Here is an 18,963-nt window from a genome sequence, read left to right on the forward strand (position 1 = left end):
ACAAGGTAAAATGACCAACATAGAAAATACGACGCAACTTGAGCTCCGCTAGAAATGGAAGACACATAACACGTTTGGTAACAACGGAGATCATTTTGTATCCAAACTTCTAGCAAAGAGCATTTACGGCTCATTTCATAAAGTTGGGGAAAATTTGAGCTTTTACCTTGAACCCTCGATGAAAGATCTTGGTTGGGCTGGTCTTGTAAAATGTAATAATCTTCAATTACCACATCTACTCTCCTTTTAAAATTACTAACTAATAAATAACCTAATCCCGTATCCTACTTTCCTTTTAAATTACTAATAAAATACCCTACTTATCGACATACCTCTTCTAGGCTTTTGTAGGCCATCGACTCATACAACAATAAACTATAAGGAAAACAAATTTAAGAAAATATCAAAAATAATACCATGCACCATTTGTGATACGAGCAAATTAACAGCCAACGGGTCTAGCACCTAAAAAGCTATTGTCCAACGGATGGGGGACCATTACGTTGTCAATCTTCACTTTTAAAAGATAAAAAGGTGCTATATGTGGCACATCTAGTTGATTTAAGCATAGTAGTTTAAGCTGGCTTTCTTCTTAGCCTGAACCTGAATAATACCTTCATTGAAATCTTCATGGGTAACCTGCACAATATAAAACATAAAATTGACAGTGCAAATCGTAAAAAAGTTGGGAATGTGTTTTATCCATTGTTGATTAGCTTCAATTTTAATTCTTGCTTCACAGGACCAACAACTATCGAACCCCACTAGTTGAAAACCTCTCGACATTAAGTGCATGTTTCATTTGGACTGGTGAAATCTGAATTTTAAATTACCACTTGAAGGTCCTAACTAGTTTGTCATAAACTAAAAAACTTGCAAGTAAGCTACATGATTATACAACTTGTGGGAAGAAGACTCTGAATCTGGGAAGAAAATCACTTTTAGCCAAAAGAAGTCCTTAACAACTTTTTGTAACTATTCAGACAGCGTTCACATGTAGTAGCATAAACAGATCACATTTCACGAACAAATGTGTAATATACTTCTCAGTAGACATTTGCCATGTACACGTTATTAAGATTTTAAACTTCTGAGGTGTTTAATTAATTCAAACATCTTTAACTTTTTAGGCCAACTAACATGATCAGATGGAAGAGACATTGTGACTATCTTCTGATCTCTTTTTCTGATTTTAGGCCAACTAACATCATGATATGCAAGAAACATGGTGGCTATCTGTTGTTTCTGTTTTTTGTTTTTTTTCATAGATCTGTCTTGTCCTGAATTAAATTAGAGAAATTACGCCAAACAGATCAAGATCATAGCTAGAATATCAGCCCAACAGTGTGTTAATGTACAAGTGGAGCAGCGACAAATACAAGAGAAAGCAAGGAGAAAGACAGACCTCAGTGGCATCATGTCGGAGTGCTAACATGCCTGCCTCAACACATACAGCTTTTAATTGAGCCCCGTTAAAATCATCTGTGGATCGAGCTAACTCCTCAAAGTTGACATCAGGGTGAACATTCATCTTTCTAGAGTGAATCTGCAATTTCAATAAAGAGCCAAAAGACATTAAACCAAAATCGCTGAAGAACTTATTCCTAGATTCGGGAAAGGAGGCAGTATTTATAGACCACTTTTTGTTGTTCTTGCTTTCTTAAGCAAGTAAGGGTAATAGAAATGAAATCAGAAAAGTTTAGAGCAAGAGTTACCTGCAAGATTCGAGCCCTAGCCTCCTCTGTAGGATGGGGGAACTCAATCTTACGATCTAATCGACCAGATCGCATCAACGCAGGATCCAAAATATCAGCTCGGTTTGTAGCTGCTATCACCTGAAGTAAATGAAGCGACCATACAGTTCACTCAAATTGTAGAGAACCAGAATAGTTACCATCACTAGTAAGAATTACCACATCAACCTTTTTGCACCGATGTGCAGCTAAATTTTACAACCCCAACAACAAATACCATAAAAATTGGGAAGGGGAAATTGTTCTCAATGTCCAAACTAGTTTAAGGTGGGCAAAAGTAGAAAGATATTGTCAGGCAGGAGAAAAAAACCTTTATCCGATCATCACTGCTGAAACCATCAAGCTGATTAAGTAACTCCAACATAGTTCTTTGGACCTCTCGATCCCCACTAACTTCACTGCAATCAAACAACATAAAGTGAAGATCCAGCAGTACCATATCTATAAGGAGGTTGAGTGAAACTTTTTTATAAAGTACAAAGTAATCATTTCCTCAGTCTTAACATAAATAAAGAGTCTGCATATTATATATGTGTGTGTGTGTAAGATTCAAAGATTTGCAAGTGAGAAGAACATCAGCAATAGTCCACATCTAATATGAGGTTTAGAGTGAAATTTCACTTATAAAAAGAAGTGATTCCTTTTTTCAGTCATAACATATAGCAAGAGTCTGCACATTATGTGTATGTGAGAAAGATTCAAACAGTTGTAAGTGAAGAACACCAGCAACATGGTTACCTATCAAAACGCTTTGTGCCTATAGCATCAATCTCATCAATAAAAATGATGCAAGGTGATTTCTCCTTTGCCAGCTGGAAAGCATCACGAACAAGTTTTGCCCCATCTCCGATGAACATCTATATTTAGTACAAGGTTTCTTTGATTAGCAGTATAGATGAGAGACAGTTGTTTTATGCAGTAATTGGGAAGTTACTTCAGAATGCAAAACAATTAAATCATAAACTTCTAAATGCAAATTATATGTCATGATATGTAGTTCTCTTTCAGAAACTATTTTCTCTAGTCAATCAATTTATGGAAAATTAGCTTGACACATCCAATATTGATAGCTAGTTATGCCTATTGCATGTTGCGAAAGTATGTCATGTATAATTTTACTGATGAAACTCAGTAGCAACAAGATAAAGAGTGTTTCCACTCCGGATATATGGATAACTGGGAGATGATTGCTTGGAATCCAGATCATGCCCTGAATAAATAACCCAGAGACCAATATAAAAGTTTGAGAATGCATGAGAGAGTGACCTCTTGTCCTTGTGTATTTATAGATACACTGCTTCCTTGATATACTTTAGCTCCTAATCCCATAGATGTTACTATACCATCTAAGTAAAATGCACAAGTCATGTTCCACCACCTAAGTAGCTGTCTTATACTAATTATCATGTTGCCTAATGATCTAGACATATTCTAAGGTGGAACTTGTTTTCAGGTTTGCAAACTAAACTTTCTGAGTTTCAGGGTAAGTGTTTGTTTGAGCTGTTTGCAAAGTAGCATCTTTTTTTTTAAGTTCCAAAATTCAAAATTCAGATCTTTTAAAAGCTCCAAAAAAACAGATATATCAAACGCATAGGCTTTAATTGGGATCTATGCATGTGGACTAAATGCAAGTGAATCAAACACATCAAGCTTTTGACAAGATCATTAGTAAGTTCGACATTAGAACCATCCAGCATCTTACTAAATATAATTGTGATAGCAGCATTCTAGAGCAACTATTTGTCCCAGTTGAAAGGAAAGAAAACAGGGGATACATTACTTATAAAAAATTAAAAAATATGAAAAGGGGATATGAGGTACAAGGACAACCTGCACATGCAGAGTATCTCATATGAGTGGACGCAATTAATCACAACAAACACCGAAAGTAGAAGAAATTCACCTGCACAAGCTGCGGTCCTGCTAGCTTAAGGAAAGTAGCATTTGTCTGTGCAGCACAGGCTCGGGCCATGAGAGTTTTCCCAGTCCCAGGAGGCCCATACAAAAGGACTCCTTTTGGAGGACGAACGCCTAATTTCTGGAACCGTTCTTTGTGTGTCATAGGCAAAACAATTGCCTCTACAAGTTCTTGAATCTGTTTCTCCAGGCCTCCAATATCATTGTAGTCTTCAGTTGGTTTTTCATCAACTTCCATTGCCTTCACCCGTGAATCGTATTCAGATGGCAATGTGTCTAATATCAGATAACTGTCTTTGTTTACTCCGACCAGATCACCAGGCTTTAAATTGTCCGGGTCAACAAGGCCAACAACAGGCAGAAAAATTGTCTACAATTGGCAAGGAGAAAGGACTTCAATTAGAAAAATAACTTTTCTTAAACCAGACAGCTCTCATATGGAGCACAAGGACCTAGTATGAAGTTCAACCATAAAAAGGACATAAATGCCAAAGAACCTTTGGGAGGATAAATTAAAAGAACACTACATAGAAGAAGAAAATTTTGGCAGTCACGCATCCCAAAAATAGTTACATAATATTATGGGTAACAACTTACCTGGCGCGTGGATGTTTTCAGAACTACACATTTGCCCTTCCTTTGTGAGTCAAGATCAATATTTGCACCATCCTCCTCATCCTCTTCCTCTGGATTCATTTCCAAAATCTGAAAAGATAAGGATCAAGTTAGTGCCTCAAAGTTAACTTCCCTATACCCTCTTTTTTCATAATCCCTCTTCCTAAACAAAACAAAAGAAAAGATAAGATTTAAGAAAAAGAGAAAGCATACAGAGAGCTTGTTGGGATGGGCCTATAGCTTATGTTTTATAAGCCAAAAGTCATAAGTTGGGACTGATTACTAACTTATAGTTTTTGGCTTACTTTTGTTATTTCGGCTTAAAAACAAGTGCTTAAAAACATTTTTAATTTTACCCAAACAGTACAAAAGTGCTTAAAAGCTACTTTGCCTTAAACTGGACATTGAGAAAGCTTATGATAATGTTAACTGGGGGTTCCTTCTCAATATACTTAGGAAAATGGGATTTGGAGAAAAGTGGATTAGATGGATCCGTTTTTGCATTTCAACAGTAAAGTTTTTTGTCCTCATTAATGGTGCTCCTGAAGGTTTTTTTGAAGCTCAAAGAGGAATCAGAAAAGGGGATCCTTTATCTCCATTCCTCTTTATTCTTGCCATGGAGGGACTTGACAACATGATCACAAGACAGCTAAAACAAATAGGTGGATCACAGGATTTGAAGTGTCTACAAATAATGAGAGGAGTCTGGAGGTAGCACATCCCCAATATGCCAATGACACTTTGATTTTTTGTGATGCAGATGAGGAACATCTAAGGCACCTCAGGGTCATTCTGGTGCTTTTTGAAGGCATGTCTGGTCTTCACATCAACTGGGGAAGAGCCATTTATATCCCATAAACTTGGTCTCTAATATGGAGATTCTGGCCTTTGTGCTAGGAGGTGAGGTAGGATCACTGCCTGATGTCTACCTGGGGATGCCATTGGGGGGAAAATCAACGTCCAAAGAAATTTGGAATTCGGTCTTGGAGAAATGTGAGAAAAAGTTGGTCAGATGGAAAGCACAATATTTATCAATAGGAGGCAGGCTCACTTTGATAAATGCAGTCCTGGATGCCCTTCCTACTTACATGCTATCTTTGTTCCCAATACCTGCAGGAGTAGTACAAAGATTGCATAAAATAAGAAGGGATTTTTTTGGTAAGGAAACAAGAAAAGAAAGGGATACCATCTAATAAAATGGAAACTTCTGATCACAGGAAGAAAACAAGGAGGACTAGGCATCAAAAACTTGAAGAACCAAAGCAAGGCTCTAAAGCTGAAATGGTTGTGGAGATATGCTCAAGAACCACACTCAATGTGAAGCAAGGTGATTAAATTGAAGTACGGAGAGATGGATTCATGGGTCACCAGGAAGCAACCAAACCCTATGGTATTACTGTTTGGAAATCAATTAGGAACCGGTGGCCTTTCCTAAGGAATCATACTACTATAATAGTACACAATGGTATCAGGACAGGATTCTGGAAAGATATATAGCTTGGTAATAGTATACTGTCAGAGATCTTCCCAAACATCTTTGACTTAGCACTACGTTAAGACAAAACAGTGGCTGAAATATGGTCTCCCCAAGGATGGGATCTATCTCTCGGAAGGAATTTAAATGACTGGGAAGTCTATAGATTAGTTGAGTTCTTTAAAAGGTTGGAATCATTTCAAGGTTTGAAGGAAGGGGAGGATTGCCTAGCACGGAAATGAAGACGAGAAAAAATTCCATCTGGTCAAATGGGAGAAGGTATCAAAAAGCAAGGAAGGAGGAGTGGGGATTAGGGACCTGAAGATGCAAAACAAAAGCCTAATGATGAAATGGCTCTGGAAATTTCAAATTTGTAACATGGAAAAATATGCTAAGGAAAGAGGTTCAACAACAACAACAGCATACCCAGTGAAACCTCACAAAGTAGAATTTGGGAAGGGTAGAGTGTACACAAACCTTAACACTACCTCGTGTAGGTAGAGGTTGTTTCTGAAAGACTCTTGGCTCAAGTGCATCAATTCCAAATAAAAGAAGAAAAGAACACAGTGGAGAAAGCATAATGGTTAATAAGAAAAGTAGTATAAAATCTACTGGGGTGAAAAAATAACAACAAAATAGTGTGATAATTGAAATACAATAAACAACATTTGGCATGAACTACAAGAGCACGACTAGTCCTACACCAGGCACTAGACCTCTCAACGCAAGACAACACTCTACATCTACTACCCTTCTACCCTAATACGCAAGCTCCACTCCTTCATATCTAAAGTCATGTTCTTGATATGTCACGACCCAGCCCCGTGGGCCGCGACTGGTGCCTTATTAGGACACCCAAACGAGCTTACATACCAAATCGTCATATTACAAAATAATTCCAATTTAATTTTTGTCTCAATCAGAATAGCAAGCTATCCTTAATTTCAGTAGCCACGCGTGCAGAAAATTACATATCAAACCAAAAAGGGGCGACGAAGGGCGCATCACCGGATACGTACATATATACAAACATATGGGCCGTTTTGGCCGTTCTAACAAAAGGGGTCGTATTAAGACACAAATCATACACGAACGAACATACACGACCCATGACCCACACCTATGTCTATAGGTCTCTACAGAACATAACGGAAGTATATGACGGGACAGGGCCCCGCCGTACCCAAACGGTCAAATATACAGAAGCATGTACACAGGAAAGCCATATACCGAAATGTAGACTCCGAGTCAAAGGAGCACTCTGTAGTAGCAGAAGGTGTGTAGCCTATGCTGAGGGAGCCTGAACGTCTGTATCTGCGGGCATAAACGCAGCCCCCCGAAGAAAGGGGGTCAGTACGAACTTTGTACTGAGTATGTAAAGCACAAACATAAAGAGTATAGATCGTAACTGAAAGGAAAGGTGCAAGGAGCACATACCAAACCAGGACATCAAAATCTGTACTGAAAATATATGTACATAATGCAAATAAAAATCATGCATAAGGCTCGGGAACGTGGTAACCACCATGACGCTGGTACCACAACACATCATACTCCGGAAGGTTTCAAATCTCCGTACAAACTCCGAACACATCATATCATCACAACATGTCATATCATCAGAACATATCATATGCCATATTACATCATAACACCGTAAACGGTACCCGGCCCTATGGTGAGGTCTCGGGCCCGTAACATATAATACTGCCGAATACATTATAGGGCGCACGATTGCAAAGCCGGCCCGGGTTCCGGCGAACGAAGTCATAGTAGTATGCACGAGCGGAGTAGTGAGAAACTAATGCAACATATATATATCACGCATTTCTGAAATTATATTTGCAGTCCCAAAATAGGTATTAGAACATAAGAGGACGATTAGGACATTATTCTTTAGTAGGGAAAATCATAGGCAAAAGTTATTCCTTTATGTCGTACAAGAATAAACTAGATAAGTCAAATTAGGCAAACTTCAGAATTTGTGGGCCCAGCTCCGGCCAAGCCGAGGTGGCGTACGGGAATTTCAAATATTTGGCTTTACGGAGTCATCTATCCAGGTTGTAGGATGATCCGGTCTCATAAGTAGAGGCTATGGATATTTGCACGTTTTTTTTCAACATATAAGAGAGTTTGAATTCAACTTCACTTAATGGATTTATAGGAAATTCAAACTCGGATTCCTATGAGCATAATTTTTCTCGAGACTCAAATTACAACCTACAACACTTAGAATATGCCAAAAGAAGAAAAGGAAGAGCTTTACATACCTTATCCGCTTCTTCCGCTTACTCAAACTCAAATTCCGTTATCTCCAAACTCTACAAATGGTCACAATTGCCAATTGTAAGTTATAAGCCCTTAAGAGATCAATTTTAAATCCTCACTTGTCTACAGAAATTTGGGCAGCACCTTCCCTATAAATTCAACATCCCCGAGAGTTTAACTCGGCCAAAATATCAACAACAACACCCACAAGCATACCAACAACATCAACAATTATGACAAAACCCAATTTACACTAGTAGTCTTTCTTCTTCTTCTTCTTTCTTCTTTCTTCTTTCTCTTCTTTCTTTTGTTACATAAGGCCATAATTTCTACTCCAACTTCACACCTTCAAACTAATATCAACATTTCATATTCATTTACTAGCTCAAAACCATTTAAACATAATTCGAAAGAAATTAACATTATTCCATATAATATACCAAAAATTCCATCAAACCATAATCCACCCAAAACTTCAACGAACACAACGGAACTACCAAATCGCATTGTCTTCTTCCAAATTCATTAAGTATAATAATAATTCCCATATTAAAATTCCACTTCCATGATTTCATAAAACTATACTAAAATCACATAATTTCCTATAACAAGTTGTAACCAATTTCAAGGCCGTCTCGAATCGTTCAACTTTTAATTAATCCATAACCGCCATAACGACACAACTAACATGCTTAATAAAGTTCAATTCCTCTTCTCCCAACCATCAAACCACATGGCCACACACACCCACTTGCACACCCACATGGTCACACACCCACATACATCACAATTACATGATTTTCACTTAATTCTACTAGCTACAACACATAGACTTCTTCTATAACATAAAAAGATAGAATTCTTACCTTTTTCTTCAAATTTTGACTTGCCACAAACGAAATTTTCTCGCTCAATTAATTATACCATGTTGAAGAGGGCCTCAAACTTGACAAGAATTCAAGAAGACAAGATTTTTGGATCAAAGTTGAAGAACTTGGCAATTTTTCCCTTTTTTTTTTCTAGCTTCGGTCTCTTCTTTCTCTTTTGATGACTTTGATTTTCTTGAATGTTCTAGGAGATAGAAGATATATAGATGATGGACCCTCTTAATTAATTTATTACCTAGAATTAAGTTTCCATGGGCTTGGGCCATCCTTTGCTTTGGGCCTCAACTCCTCTTATTATTATCTTTTTTTTTTTGAGCCCAAAAATTATAAGTCTTATTTAGTAACTCACAAAACTAATTTCCAAAATTTCCAAAATTTCCAATTTTTCCTTTAACCTTTTCTAGTATTTCCACATCCAAAATTTAGTCATAAGAATCTTGTATCCAACAAGATCAAACATAACCTTGCCCTTGACTTGTTACCATTATTCCTAACATGTCCAAATGCGAAAAATACGGGTTGTAACATGATAATATGAAATTGCGTCATGTCCTGTTTAATCACCTCTCCCTAATATTTTTTTGGCCTACCCCCTATAATTTCGCATACCCCCTACAATCAACCTCTCGCACTTCCTATTGAGGCGTCAAAACACCTTCTCTACACATGTCTAAACCATCTCAATCTAGCTTCCCTCATCTTGTCTACTATAGAGGTCACTCTCACCTTCTCTCGAATAACCTTATTCCTAATCTTGTCACTCCTAGTATGTCCACACATCCATCTCAATATCCTTTATCTCTGCAACATGCATCTTCTAAATATGAGATTTCTTGATTGGCCAGCACTTTGCCACATACAACAAGGACGGTCAAACCACCACTCTATAGAATTTACCTTTAAATTTAGGTGGTACCTTCTTTATCTCACAAGACTCTAGAGGCAAGTGGATAACAAAATATGGTGATCACCCCCTATGGATGCATCACCTGAAGATCAATTAGAAATCTTTGACCAGTAGTACCATCCAGAGGTGGGAAATGGTTTGAAAGTGTCTTTCTGAGAGGACAAATGGATAGATCAAGGACCTCTGAAACAACTTTACCCAAACTTACACGTCCTACCTCCAGAGAAACAGGCCACTGTTTCTGAAATGTGAATAGATCAGGGATGGAATTCACACCTCAGGAGGAATTTAAATGACTAGGAGATGGAAAGGACATGTTCTTTCTACAACACAATGGCGGGAAGAGGACACAGCAGTGTGGAAGATATGTTTCAGACATGTTAGTGCATCTACTTTAGTTTGTTTACTTTTGAGGAGTATTTTGTCCTTACTAGATATTTATATGCCATAACAAAATATAGATAATTTTCAATACTTCTTATTTTTATTTTATATAATGTTGGCATGAGATGAATTTAATTGGAGAAATATAGTAAGAATCATATAACCACCTCGACTAATTTGAGATTGAGGCATTGTTGTTGTTGTATTCTCTTCCACTAAAGGCTTTCTCATTGGCTATATTGTGGTTTATAGCCTCATCCTGAAATGTTCTTTTTTCTTTCTTCAGATATTCAAAATATTTATATGCTACCTTATCAATAGACAGCCAATATCTGTACTGAAGTATTATTATGGTTCTGATTCCAAGAGAAGTTGATGCCCAACAAAACAAATTAAAAAATTTAAGAAACAGAGTCAAAGGTCTACTTACACTATAAGAAAATAGTGTACTAATTACACTCCCAAAGCTTTTACTGAGGGTCTTAAAGCCCTGTTTTCATAATTCTGGAATATACAGGCCTAGAAGTAGTTATCTAACAACATGCACGCAGAAGATATCAATTACCCAATTATAGAGCAACCAGACGAGATATCTGAGAATCTAAAACATCAAACAATCAACAAGTGAAACCCATTCGAAATACACCTTTTCACCAAATCAGCAGCTGTTGCAAACCATAACCCCACTTGAATTCTTTTCTTCCTTTTTCTCTATTTGTAAATAGGAGCATTTCAAAGTAAACGATAAAACTAAAAATAACATACCTCAACAATGTTTCCGACCAAGTAAGGAAGTTGCTTGTTCAGCTTAATTTTCTCCTGATTCTCCTTTATCTTTTCCTTGAATGAGTCCAATTCTAGATTCGTTCTCTGCAGCTCTTCCTAGAATTCAACTCAAGTAAATTGAACTCCACAGTATACAAAAACGAAAAACAAGCAAAAAAAACATTTGAATAAAGTAAATTCGGAACCTTTAAAATTCGGATTTCGTTGTCAAGTAGACGCGCAGCCCTAATAATATCCTCAGTGGACATCGCATAAAGGTCATCTTCGAAGTTGCTGTCCTCCGCCATCGCTGTCGCCATCCACAACAGAGAAGTCGATGTATGCCAACCTGGGAGTAAGAGAGAGAGCTGAAGAGCACAACGAACCAAAGGAGGAAGTAGTCTATTTGTGTAGCTTGTATAGAACTATATAGTCTCGAATGGGGCAAAATAGACCAATGGTCTAAGTATTGAATTTCAACGCTTTGTCATTTATTTTCATTTCAACCCTTGTAGTTGGTAGTAATACCAACTTACCTCCTTCTAGGCATACTTTTTTTAAGCCCCTGTTTGTTCTCTGTTTGTTGAGTCTTTATTTCATGGTCCTTCATGGAGCTATTTTCTTCATTTTAACCCGCATTAATTTGCTCTTTTACTAGCTGTCACGTTTCTTTTTTTTGGTAACATGAACTCACCTTTAGGAATTGAGAGAAAGGGTGTTTACCATCTGAGTGAGCTCTTTTTGTCATATATATATATATATATGAGTTTCGACTCCATTGCCTTATATAATTTAGATGCATAGTTCAGACCAATAAAAATGCAGACAAGATGATAAATATTTGTACTAAGATGAGATAAAGATGTTGAAAGATAAAGACGTTTGTGGTTATTATACAAAAGTGTGTCACGTGGGTATGCCCACTGTCTTGTAAAAGGGTGTTGTCACTTCACTACCCTCCAAAAAGAGGGAAAATTGTTGATAAACACGCGTCTGTCTGTATCAGTCAAAAAGATTAATTAATAATGCATGTGACGATAGGGCCCAATGAGCACCCGATGCGCATTATTAAAAAATCTTATCAAGATGTCAGCCATCAATAATTGGGCCACGTAGCATATTTTAGAACCTTTCGTTTGCTATCTCTATGTCTATATAAGAGATAGCTGTGTAAGTTAGAAAGATAGTGTTTTTAGAGAGAAAAATAGAAAAAGCCTTAAGAAAAATCTTCCAACATATTCCCCTTCTATAGAAAATGTACAACAATCCTACCCATCTACCACCAGACCTTTCTCTGACTTGTACTAAAGTTTGAAATAATAATAAATGTGCTTGTGTCCATCTACCACCTTTTTCTGGCTTGTACTAAAGTTTGAAATAATAATAAGTGTATTTGTGTGTGTGTGAAGTTTTCTGTTTGAAGTCCTTCAGGGTTCCCGAAAGGGAAACCTCTTTCCGTTAAATCACGTAAGTCTTATACAGCTTATTGTTATGACCCGCCACTTGATCATGAAGAAGGGAGAAGAACCTAGAGTCTTGGAGAGATTAGTGGAAGACTCTAGATTCTTGTAGAAGCTAGTAGAGAAGTCTTGAAAGACTTGGAATTCTCTAGAGTGTGTAGAGAATTCTAGAGTAGGGACTTCTTTGTAAATATGGAAGAACTTATATAGTAATTTTTATTTACACTCAATCCCCTTAGGAGTACTATAAATAGAGGGGGCATTCAGTTGTAACAAACTATTCAAAAATCAAGCATTCTTCCAAGTAATACAAAGCCTTCTTCATAAAAGCTCTCTTGTCTTTCTTACAATCTAGCGTTCTCTTAGCGATCTAGTCTTAAAGGCTTACTTGGGCTTGCAAGATCGTGAAAAATTCGTGAGTAAGTTATCAAGTGCCGCACGGAGGTCTTAGTTGAAGTCTAAGCCCATAACAATATGGTATCAGAGTCAGGTTCTAATAAGGGATATGGCAAGTGAGGGAGGCATCAACGCCACTACCTCTACCAATGTCAAGCAAGATATTGGAAAGAAGCACCGCAAGGAAAAGAAAAACTCTAAGAGAAATAAGGAGGTGCCGCTTGATCCTACACCGAGCGAGGCCCTAACATCCTACCCACCCTCAGCCATTGAGGTGAGTGACGATGAGCGAGGCGAGGAGCCTGTGGATGTTACGCATGGCATAGAGTAGATCACAAGGGTGGATGCTGCCCGACAGGACGTAGAGATATTGGGCAAGCACTTGAACAAGTTCGACGGCAAGTTCAAGTCTCTAGAGGAATTCACCCATGAGGAGAATGAAAACATCCGGAAGAAGTTGGATGTGCGCAAAAAGGTCGAGTACGAGATGAAAAAGGCGATCACTTCCTTGGAGTGTCGGCTCATGGATGCGCTAAGCACAATAGAGATTATGAAGTCTAAGATGGCAGCACTCAAGGGAGACGTGGAAGCGAAAAGATGCATGACGTCTGGCGCGGATAGGGAGGCCAAGATTAAGGCTCCTAAGCCACCTATGTTCAAAGGTGCCCGTGATGCACAGGAGGTGAAGAACTTCCTTTGGCACTTGGAGAATTACTTCAAGTGTAACAAAGTGAAGAATGACGAGTCGAGGATCAACACAGCGGTGCTATACCTTTCGGAGATAGCCATGTTGTAGTGGAAACGCAATGAGTTCGAGATCAGGAGGGGTCTATGCACAATTAATACCTGGGAGCAATTTTGGGACTAGTTTACAAAGGCCTTCTTCCCCAACAACATCATCTATGAGGCCAAACGCAAGTTTCGGGAATTGAAGCAAACAGACAGCATACAGGCATATGTGAAGGAGTTCACTACCCTCACATTTCAAATCCCCAAACTCACGGATGAAGAATGCTCTTCCACTCTCTATTATCAACACACCCCAGCACCAACCTGCAGCAGACAAGGAACAAATCCAATCCACCTATGCCTTCTCTAATAACTCTAATAACACAACACTTGCAGCAGCTCCTTTCTTGCTGGTTCTTGTTTGTTGTGTAGATGCAGATGTCAGGATGAACTCATCAACATGTGTTCCCAACACCTACATAGAGCACAGCACAGATACAACCACCAAAACAAATACCTTCACTAAGAGGCCTACACAAGGACTATGCAGAGCAGCAACTTCCTTCTGGATTTTGTGGTTGTTTGGTTGCTTGTATTTGGCTGTTTGTCTTGTTGGTTGTGTTTGTCTATGCAGGTACCCCAGCTTCACCCCCCTCCAGGAGAATGCATTGATCTCCATGATCAGTCATTCTCAGCTTCACCAATGCAGCTGGCAGACTGCTAAAAGGACTGCAGTATCTTGGGGCTGCTTTGGAGCAGCACCCTCAGCTTGCCAAACACATTCTCCACTACTAACACACTCCAGCAACAACTCCATCAACCTGCAGCAGACAAGAAACATATACAAGTTTGTTGGTTTTGTTATTTTGTGCAGGTGCTCCAAGAGGCCTAACCACCTCAAAACAAAGACCAACAAGCAGCCTAGGGAACCTGCAGCCACCTGCAGATTGGCAGCCTTGGATGCATTCCATCAACAGCTGCAATAGCTCCACCAACTTGCAGCAGCCAAGGAACAAATACAAGCTAATGCTACAGCAGCTTGCACACCTCTTTAGTTGTATGTATTGTTGGTCTTGTTTGGCTGTGCAGGTACAAGAATGAACCACTTCAAACCAAGGACCAACAAGCAGACTAACTACAAAGGCAGCAACAAGGAGTACAGGTCTGCAGCAACCATACATTTGGACCACCATGCAGCTACTGCCTTCCTTTCAACCTCCATAGCTGGTAATCATGATGCTGATACAAAGGCACACTTCACCTGGATTTACTTGGTACGACAAGACTAAAAGGAGCAAAGATGAAAGGAATTTCCCATCCCATGCGAGATAGAAGTTTCGTATGCTTGTTCTTCTTCAATGTAGCTATGTCTGGTACGTAGCATAGTTGAATAGGACTAGTGTAGGTTACTTTTCTTTTTTCTCATGGAAGGGGAGAGTCTCCCTCATTTATGCTTTCATAGTTGAATTGTACCGGGAGGAGTCCTCTCACAGGTTTAATGCTTTCTAGTTATAGTTAGTTTCCTTTTTGTATCGGGGATGAGTTAGCCGACCTTAATAGGTTAGCCGACTTATGAACCACCATAGGATCGGAGGTAAGGTTTATGTCCCCCTCCTTGTATTTTTATTTTGATTATTTATGTTAAGGCTTGGGGGTGTTGCTTAACCCCTGACTGTGCACGAGAGGTGGGAGCCTCGTGTAGGGTCTGTTCCCGTAAAAAAAAAAAAAAAAAAAAAAAGAATGCTCTTCCACTTCATGGATGGGCTACAAATTTGGGCCAAGACGGAGTTGGAGCATCGTTAAGTCAGCACCATTGATGAGGCCATCACCCAAGCTGAAGCCCTGATGGACTTTAGGTATGACAGGCACGATAGAAATAAGGGCAAAGAAACAAGGAGTATTCATGACAAAGGTGGGGGATATTATGGCAAGGATAAGGATCAACACCCTCCCACCAAGAGACATAATGCCAATAAGTCCGATGGCAAGAGGTTTGGATGATAGGGCTATGCCGAGAGGAAGGAGCAGACCACAAAGGGTAATGACTGATATATATATGGAGGTCTTCATGGCTATGCTAGGTGAACGGAGATGAAGAACCTTGGTGCCATACTGTGGGAGCAAAAGGACAAGGAAGTAGACTAAGGGCAAAGTTCGGGCACGACCCAGCTAGGGATGATCGGTCTATACAGAGCTATCACGAAGCAAGTTGAGAAGGTGGGAGATTACTCTACATAATATGTTAAAATATCCATTAATGGACGGCCAGCTCATGCTATGGTGGACTATAGAGTGGAAGACAACATCATGACCAAGACGGCGGCAATAAGGTTAGGGCTAAGTTATGGGCCAAGCAATACCCGCCTGAAGACGGTCAATGTCCCATTAACTCCTGTGTACGGAGTCGATCATGGAGTGGATATCACGTTGGGCAAGTGAAAAGTTAAGACAAGCTTCATTGTCGCCCCCTTAGATATCTTTGACATAATACTTGGGCAGAAATTCTTCCAACGGTACCACACGATGATCGATCCCTATCTCTAACAACTCTTAGTGATGGAGCGAGAAGGACCCTACATGGTACCTCTAGTCAAGATGTTACACCCCATATTTTTGTACCTTAGAACACATTCCTAAGTCTTTTGAAAGGCTCTTAAGTTTCATGAAAGGATCGTAAGCCTCTTAAGTTTCTTAAGGTTTCCTAAAGTTTCTTAAAGCTTTTTAAGTTTCTTGAAAGATTCCTAAGTTCTTGAAAGCTTCTTAAAAGTTACCATATGATCCGTATAGGCTATAACACTATCAAACAAATCTAAGGAAAGGAGAATGTGATACCCCATGGTAGGGAAGATTGGAAATAAAGTTATAGGAATCTGGAAGGAATTGTAGGCCAAGTAGTGAGTCGTAGGACCCGACTTACTTGTGTAAGCTATTACTTTGGATGTGTTACATACGTAAGATACCAACTTGGAAATTTAACATACTTAAGCTACTTGAGTACGTACCAAGCTTACATAGCAAGGATTACATAGATTCGTAAAAGAAGACGAGATTACAAACCCACGAGGGAAAAAAAAGGTGACACGTGGCATCATGAGAGAATGCAACATGGAAGCATGAGAGAGTGACACATGGTAGAAGTTGGAGAAAAGGAGTTTGTCCCCACATGCCACATGGAAGCCCATGATTGGAGAAAGGGATGTGTTGGCCCAATGAGGGCTGACATGTGTCACCACTTAGGGCTTGACACATGTCACCACTTAGACGTTGATACATGTCACCCCTAAAGTAGTCTATATATGTGAGTCTTATGAATCATCAAGTTCCATACCTCTCTAGAAAATTCAATACAAAGCGAGAAAATTCTAGAGAAAGAAAGAAGCGAAGAAACCCTAGAGCTAGAGAGAAACTAGTGCCGGCTAAGGGGAGAAAAATGTAAGTTTTCTGATTTCATTTCGTGAATGAATTATATCGGGTATAACATGATGGTATGAAGGTATTAGTAATGAAAATTTATGGTTTGGAGAAGCACCAAAAAGTTAGCAAGCAACCACAAAGTTGTTGGCGCGCTAAAGGAACTTCCGAGGCAAGTTTCGATGAGTTTGATGAATTTCAGGAAAGGTAAGGGCTTCCCTTTCAAATTAGAGTTTATGTTGTTTTTATGAGGTATAATACATGTCTTAAATAAGGTTGTAAGTGGAAAAATTTTATAAGGATGCTTGACATTAGAAACAAACTAAATTGAAGTGGTTATAGCTAAATCGAAGTCGAGTAGTGGGTTGTCGTTGTGGTGCTGCAGGTGCAGCTGGTTGGGTTGCGTATTGAAGGTATTTAAAGTATTTTAAAAAGGTGTGGGTGCTGATGGTTGCAGACACACGACCCTCCATTTGGTATGGTAAAATATTTTACGAAATAAAGGTTAAAAACTTTACTTTGACATCATAGTTTTGAGCTAATGGTTTGGAGTTGTATTGAGTAAGGTTGAAGTGATTTACTTGTATATATGCTGTTTTTTTTTTGTTGTTATGGTTGTTGACATGGTGGCTGAGTTGAAATTTCGGGGATATTGAAGTTATAGGGGAGATGTTGCCCGATTTTCGATAAGTTAGGAACTAGTAATGAACTAGTCGAGCGAAATGGATAAGGAAATGACCTCTATGGAGACTTGGTTGTAGAGTTGGAATTGGAAAGTGAAGGTTCATTAACCATAGTATTACTTTTATTTTAAATAGGTTCAAGAGACGACGAGGCGAACGTATTAGGAGTAATCCGTAAGAGGTATGTAAAGCTACCCCTTCCTTCTCTTGGCATGTTTTTGGCATAGGTATGTAAAGCGAACCATTTCTTCTTTTGGCATATCTTTGGCATAAGTATGTAAAGCTAACCATTCTTTCTTTGGGCATGTTTTGACATAAGTATATAAAGCTAATCTTCCTTTTTGGCATGGTTTTTATGAAATAAGTATATGACTTTTATATGATTCCAAGGAAGTTCCTATTCGTAGAGCCGCTAGGATGGCCAACTTCTTGATTTTCCAAATGATATTTTATCATGCCTAGATACGTGTATGTGATTCCAAAAGTTCTATTTGGATATAACTCATAGTGATATTCAAAAGGTACTTGATACGATTCTTGTCTTGATTTTTGAATAATAGCTTATTTTGTTAACTCCATCGAGTCTCAAAAATGATTTAAAGTGCATTTAGTTTCTCACTACTCCACTCCTGGATGCCTCAATACTTCCTTCACCGAGGCCGGGTCAGGTTTTGTTATCGTGCGTACTTCTCTGCATTGTTCGCTGTGCCCCGATGTGAAGGGGCAGGTATGACTTGTACATGGGTTTTGTGAAGTTATGATATGCCATGTACACATATGATATGATATGATCTGATATGACCATATGATATGATATGATCTGTTATGGAGATATTTCCTACTTTGGAGTTATGATGTGTTATGGCCCTAGTGACGGGTTGGCGACCATAATTTGTTAACAGCCTTCTTGTGCTATATCTGTTCTCATGCGCTCTCTAGAGACCCTTTTTTGATTTCTACTTTTGTTTATTCTACAAACATGCTAAGTGGGGCTAAGGGTACGTATGGGTGCCCAACTCGGGCACCTGTCACGGCCTACGAGTTGGGTCGTGACATAAGATGCCAAAGAAGGACGGACAAGCCCACATATCGGCCATGTAGCTTGTGAAGGGCCTAAAAAATGGGGAGCCGACGATCGTAGCCATCGTTGCGAGCTTGGATGAAGACAATGGTGTTAAAGAGGCATTGCCACCTTACATTAAGAAGGTTCTTGAAGATAAAAAGGATGTAATGCCCGAAGAGTTGCCAAGACACCTACCTTCGAGGCACGAGGTAGACCATAGGATCAAGCTGGAGCTAGAAGAAAGGCCGCA

The 18,963-nt window shown here is 39.0% G+C and overlaps 1 protein-coding gene across 4 annotated transcripts; it reads right to left on the reverse strand.

Moving 5' to 3' along the window:
* Window positions 1–373: 373 nt before the first annotated feature.
* LOC129889106 (26S proteasome regulatory subunit 6A homolog) lies at window positions 374–11,388 on the reverse strand. 4 transcript variants are annotated; one of them, XM_055964255.1, is made up of 9 exons: window positions 11,178–11,388; window positions 10,972–11,088; window positions 4,269–4,376; window positions 3,658–4,041; window positions 2,493–2,611; window positions 2,065–2,152; window positions 1,716–1,835; window positions 1,406–1,546; window positions 374–639 (listed from the first exon to the last, which is right to left on the reverse strand). In XM_055964255.1, the coding sequence occupies exons 1-9, from the start codon at window positions 11,289–11,291 to the stop codon at window positions 562–564; spliced, it is 1,269 nt and encodes a 422-aa protein (XP_055820230.1). In that variant the 5' UTR covers window positions 11,292–11,388; the 3' UTR covers window positions 374–561. The 4 variants fall into 4 exon arrangements, with proteins under 4 accessions (XP_055820230.1, XP_055820233.1, XP_055820231.1 ...); XM_055964258.1 differs by lacking the exon at window positions 11,178–11,388 and adding an exon at window positions 6,991–7,074; XM_055964256.1 differs by lacking the exons at window positions 10,972–11,088; window positions 11,178–11,388 and adding an exon at window positions 6,238–6,354.
* Between the last annotated feature and the right edge of the window lie 7,575 nt (window positions 11,389–18,963).

This window comes from Solanum dulcamara, chromosome 5 (assembly GCF_947179165.1).
Source record: "Solanum dulcamara chromosome 5, daSolDulc1.2, whole genome shotgun sequence".
In the NCBI taxonomy this organism is placed as follows: Eukaryota; Viridiplantae; Streptophyta; class Magnoliopsida; order Solanales; family Solanaceae; genus Solanum; species Solanum dulcamara.

Coding starts and splice junctions, on each gene's coding strand:
- LOC129889106 (XM_055964255.1), bottom strand. CDS start 11,291: ATGGCGACAGCGATGGCGGAGGACAGCAACTTCGAAGATGACCTTTAT. Junction 2,153..2,492: donor GGCACAAAGCGTTTTGATAG/GTAACCATGTTG, acceptor GTTTGATTGCAG/TGAAGTTAGTGGGGATCGAG. Junction 640..1,405: donor TCCGACATGATGCCACTGAG/GTCTGTCTTTCT, acceptor TATATTGTGCAG/GTTACCCATGAAGATTTCAA.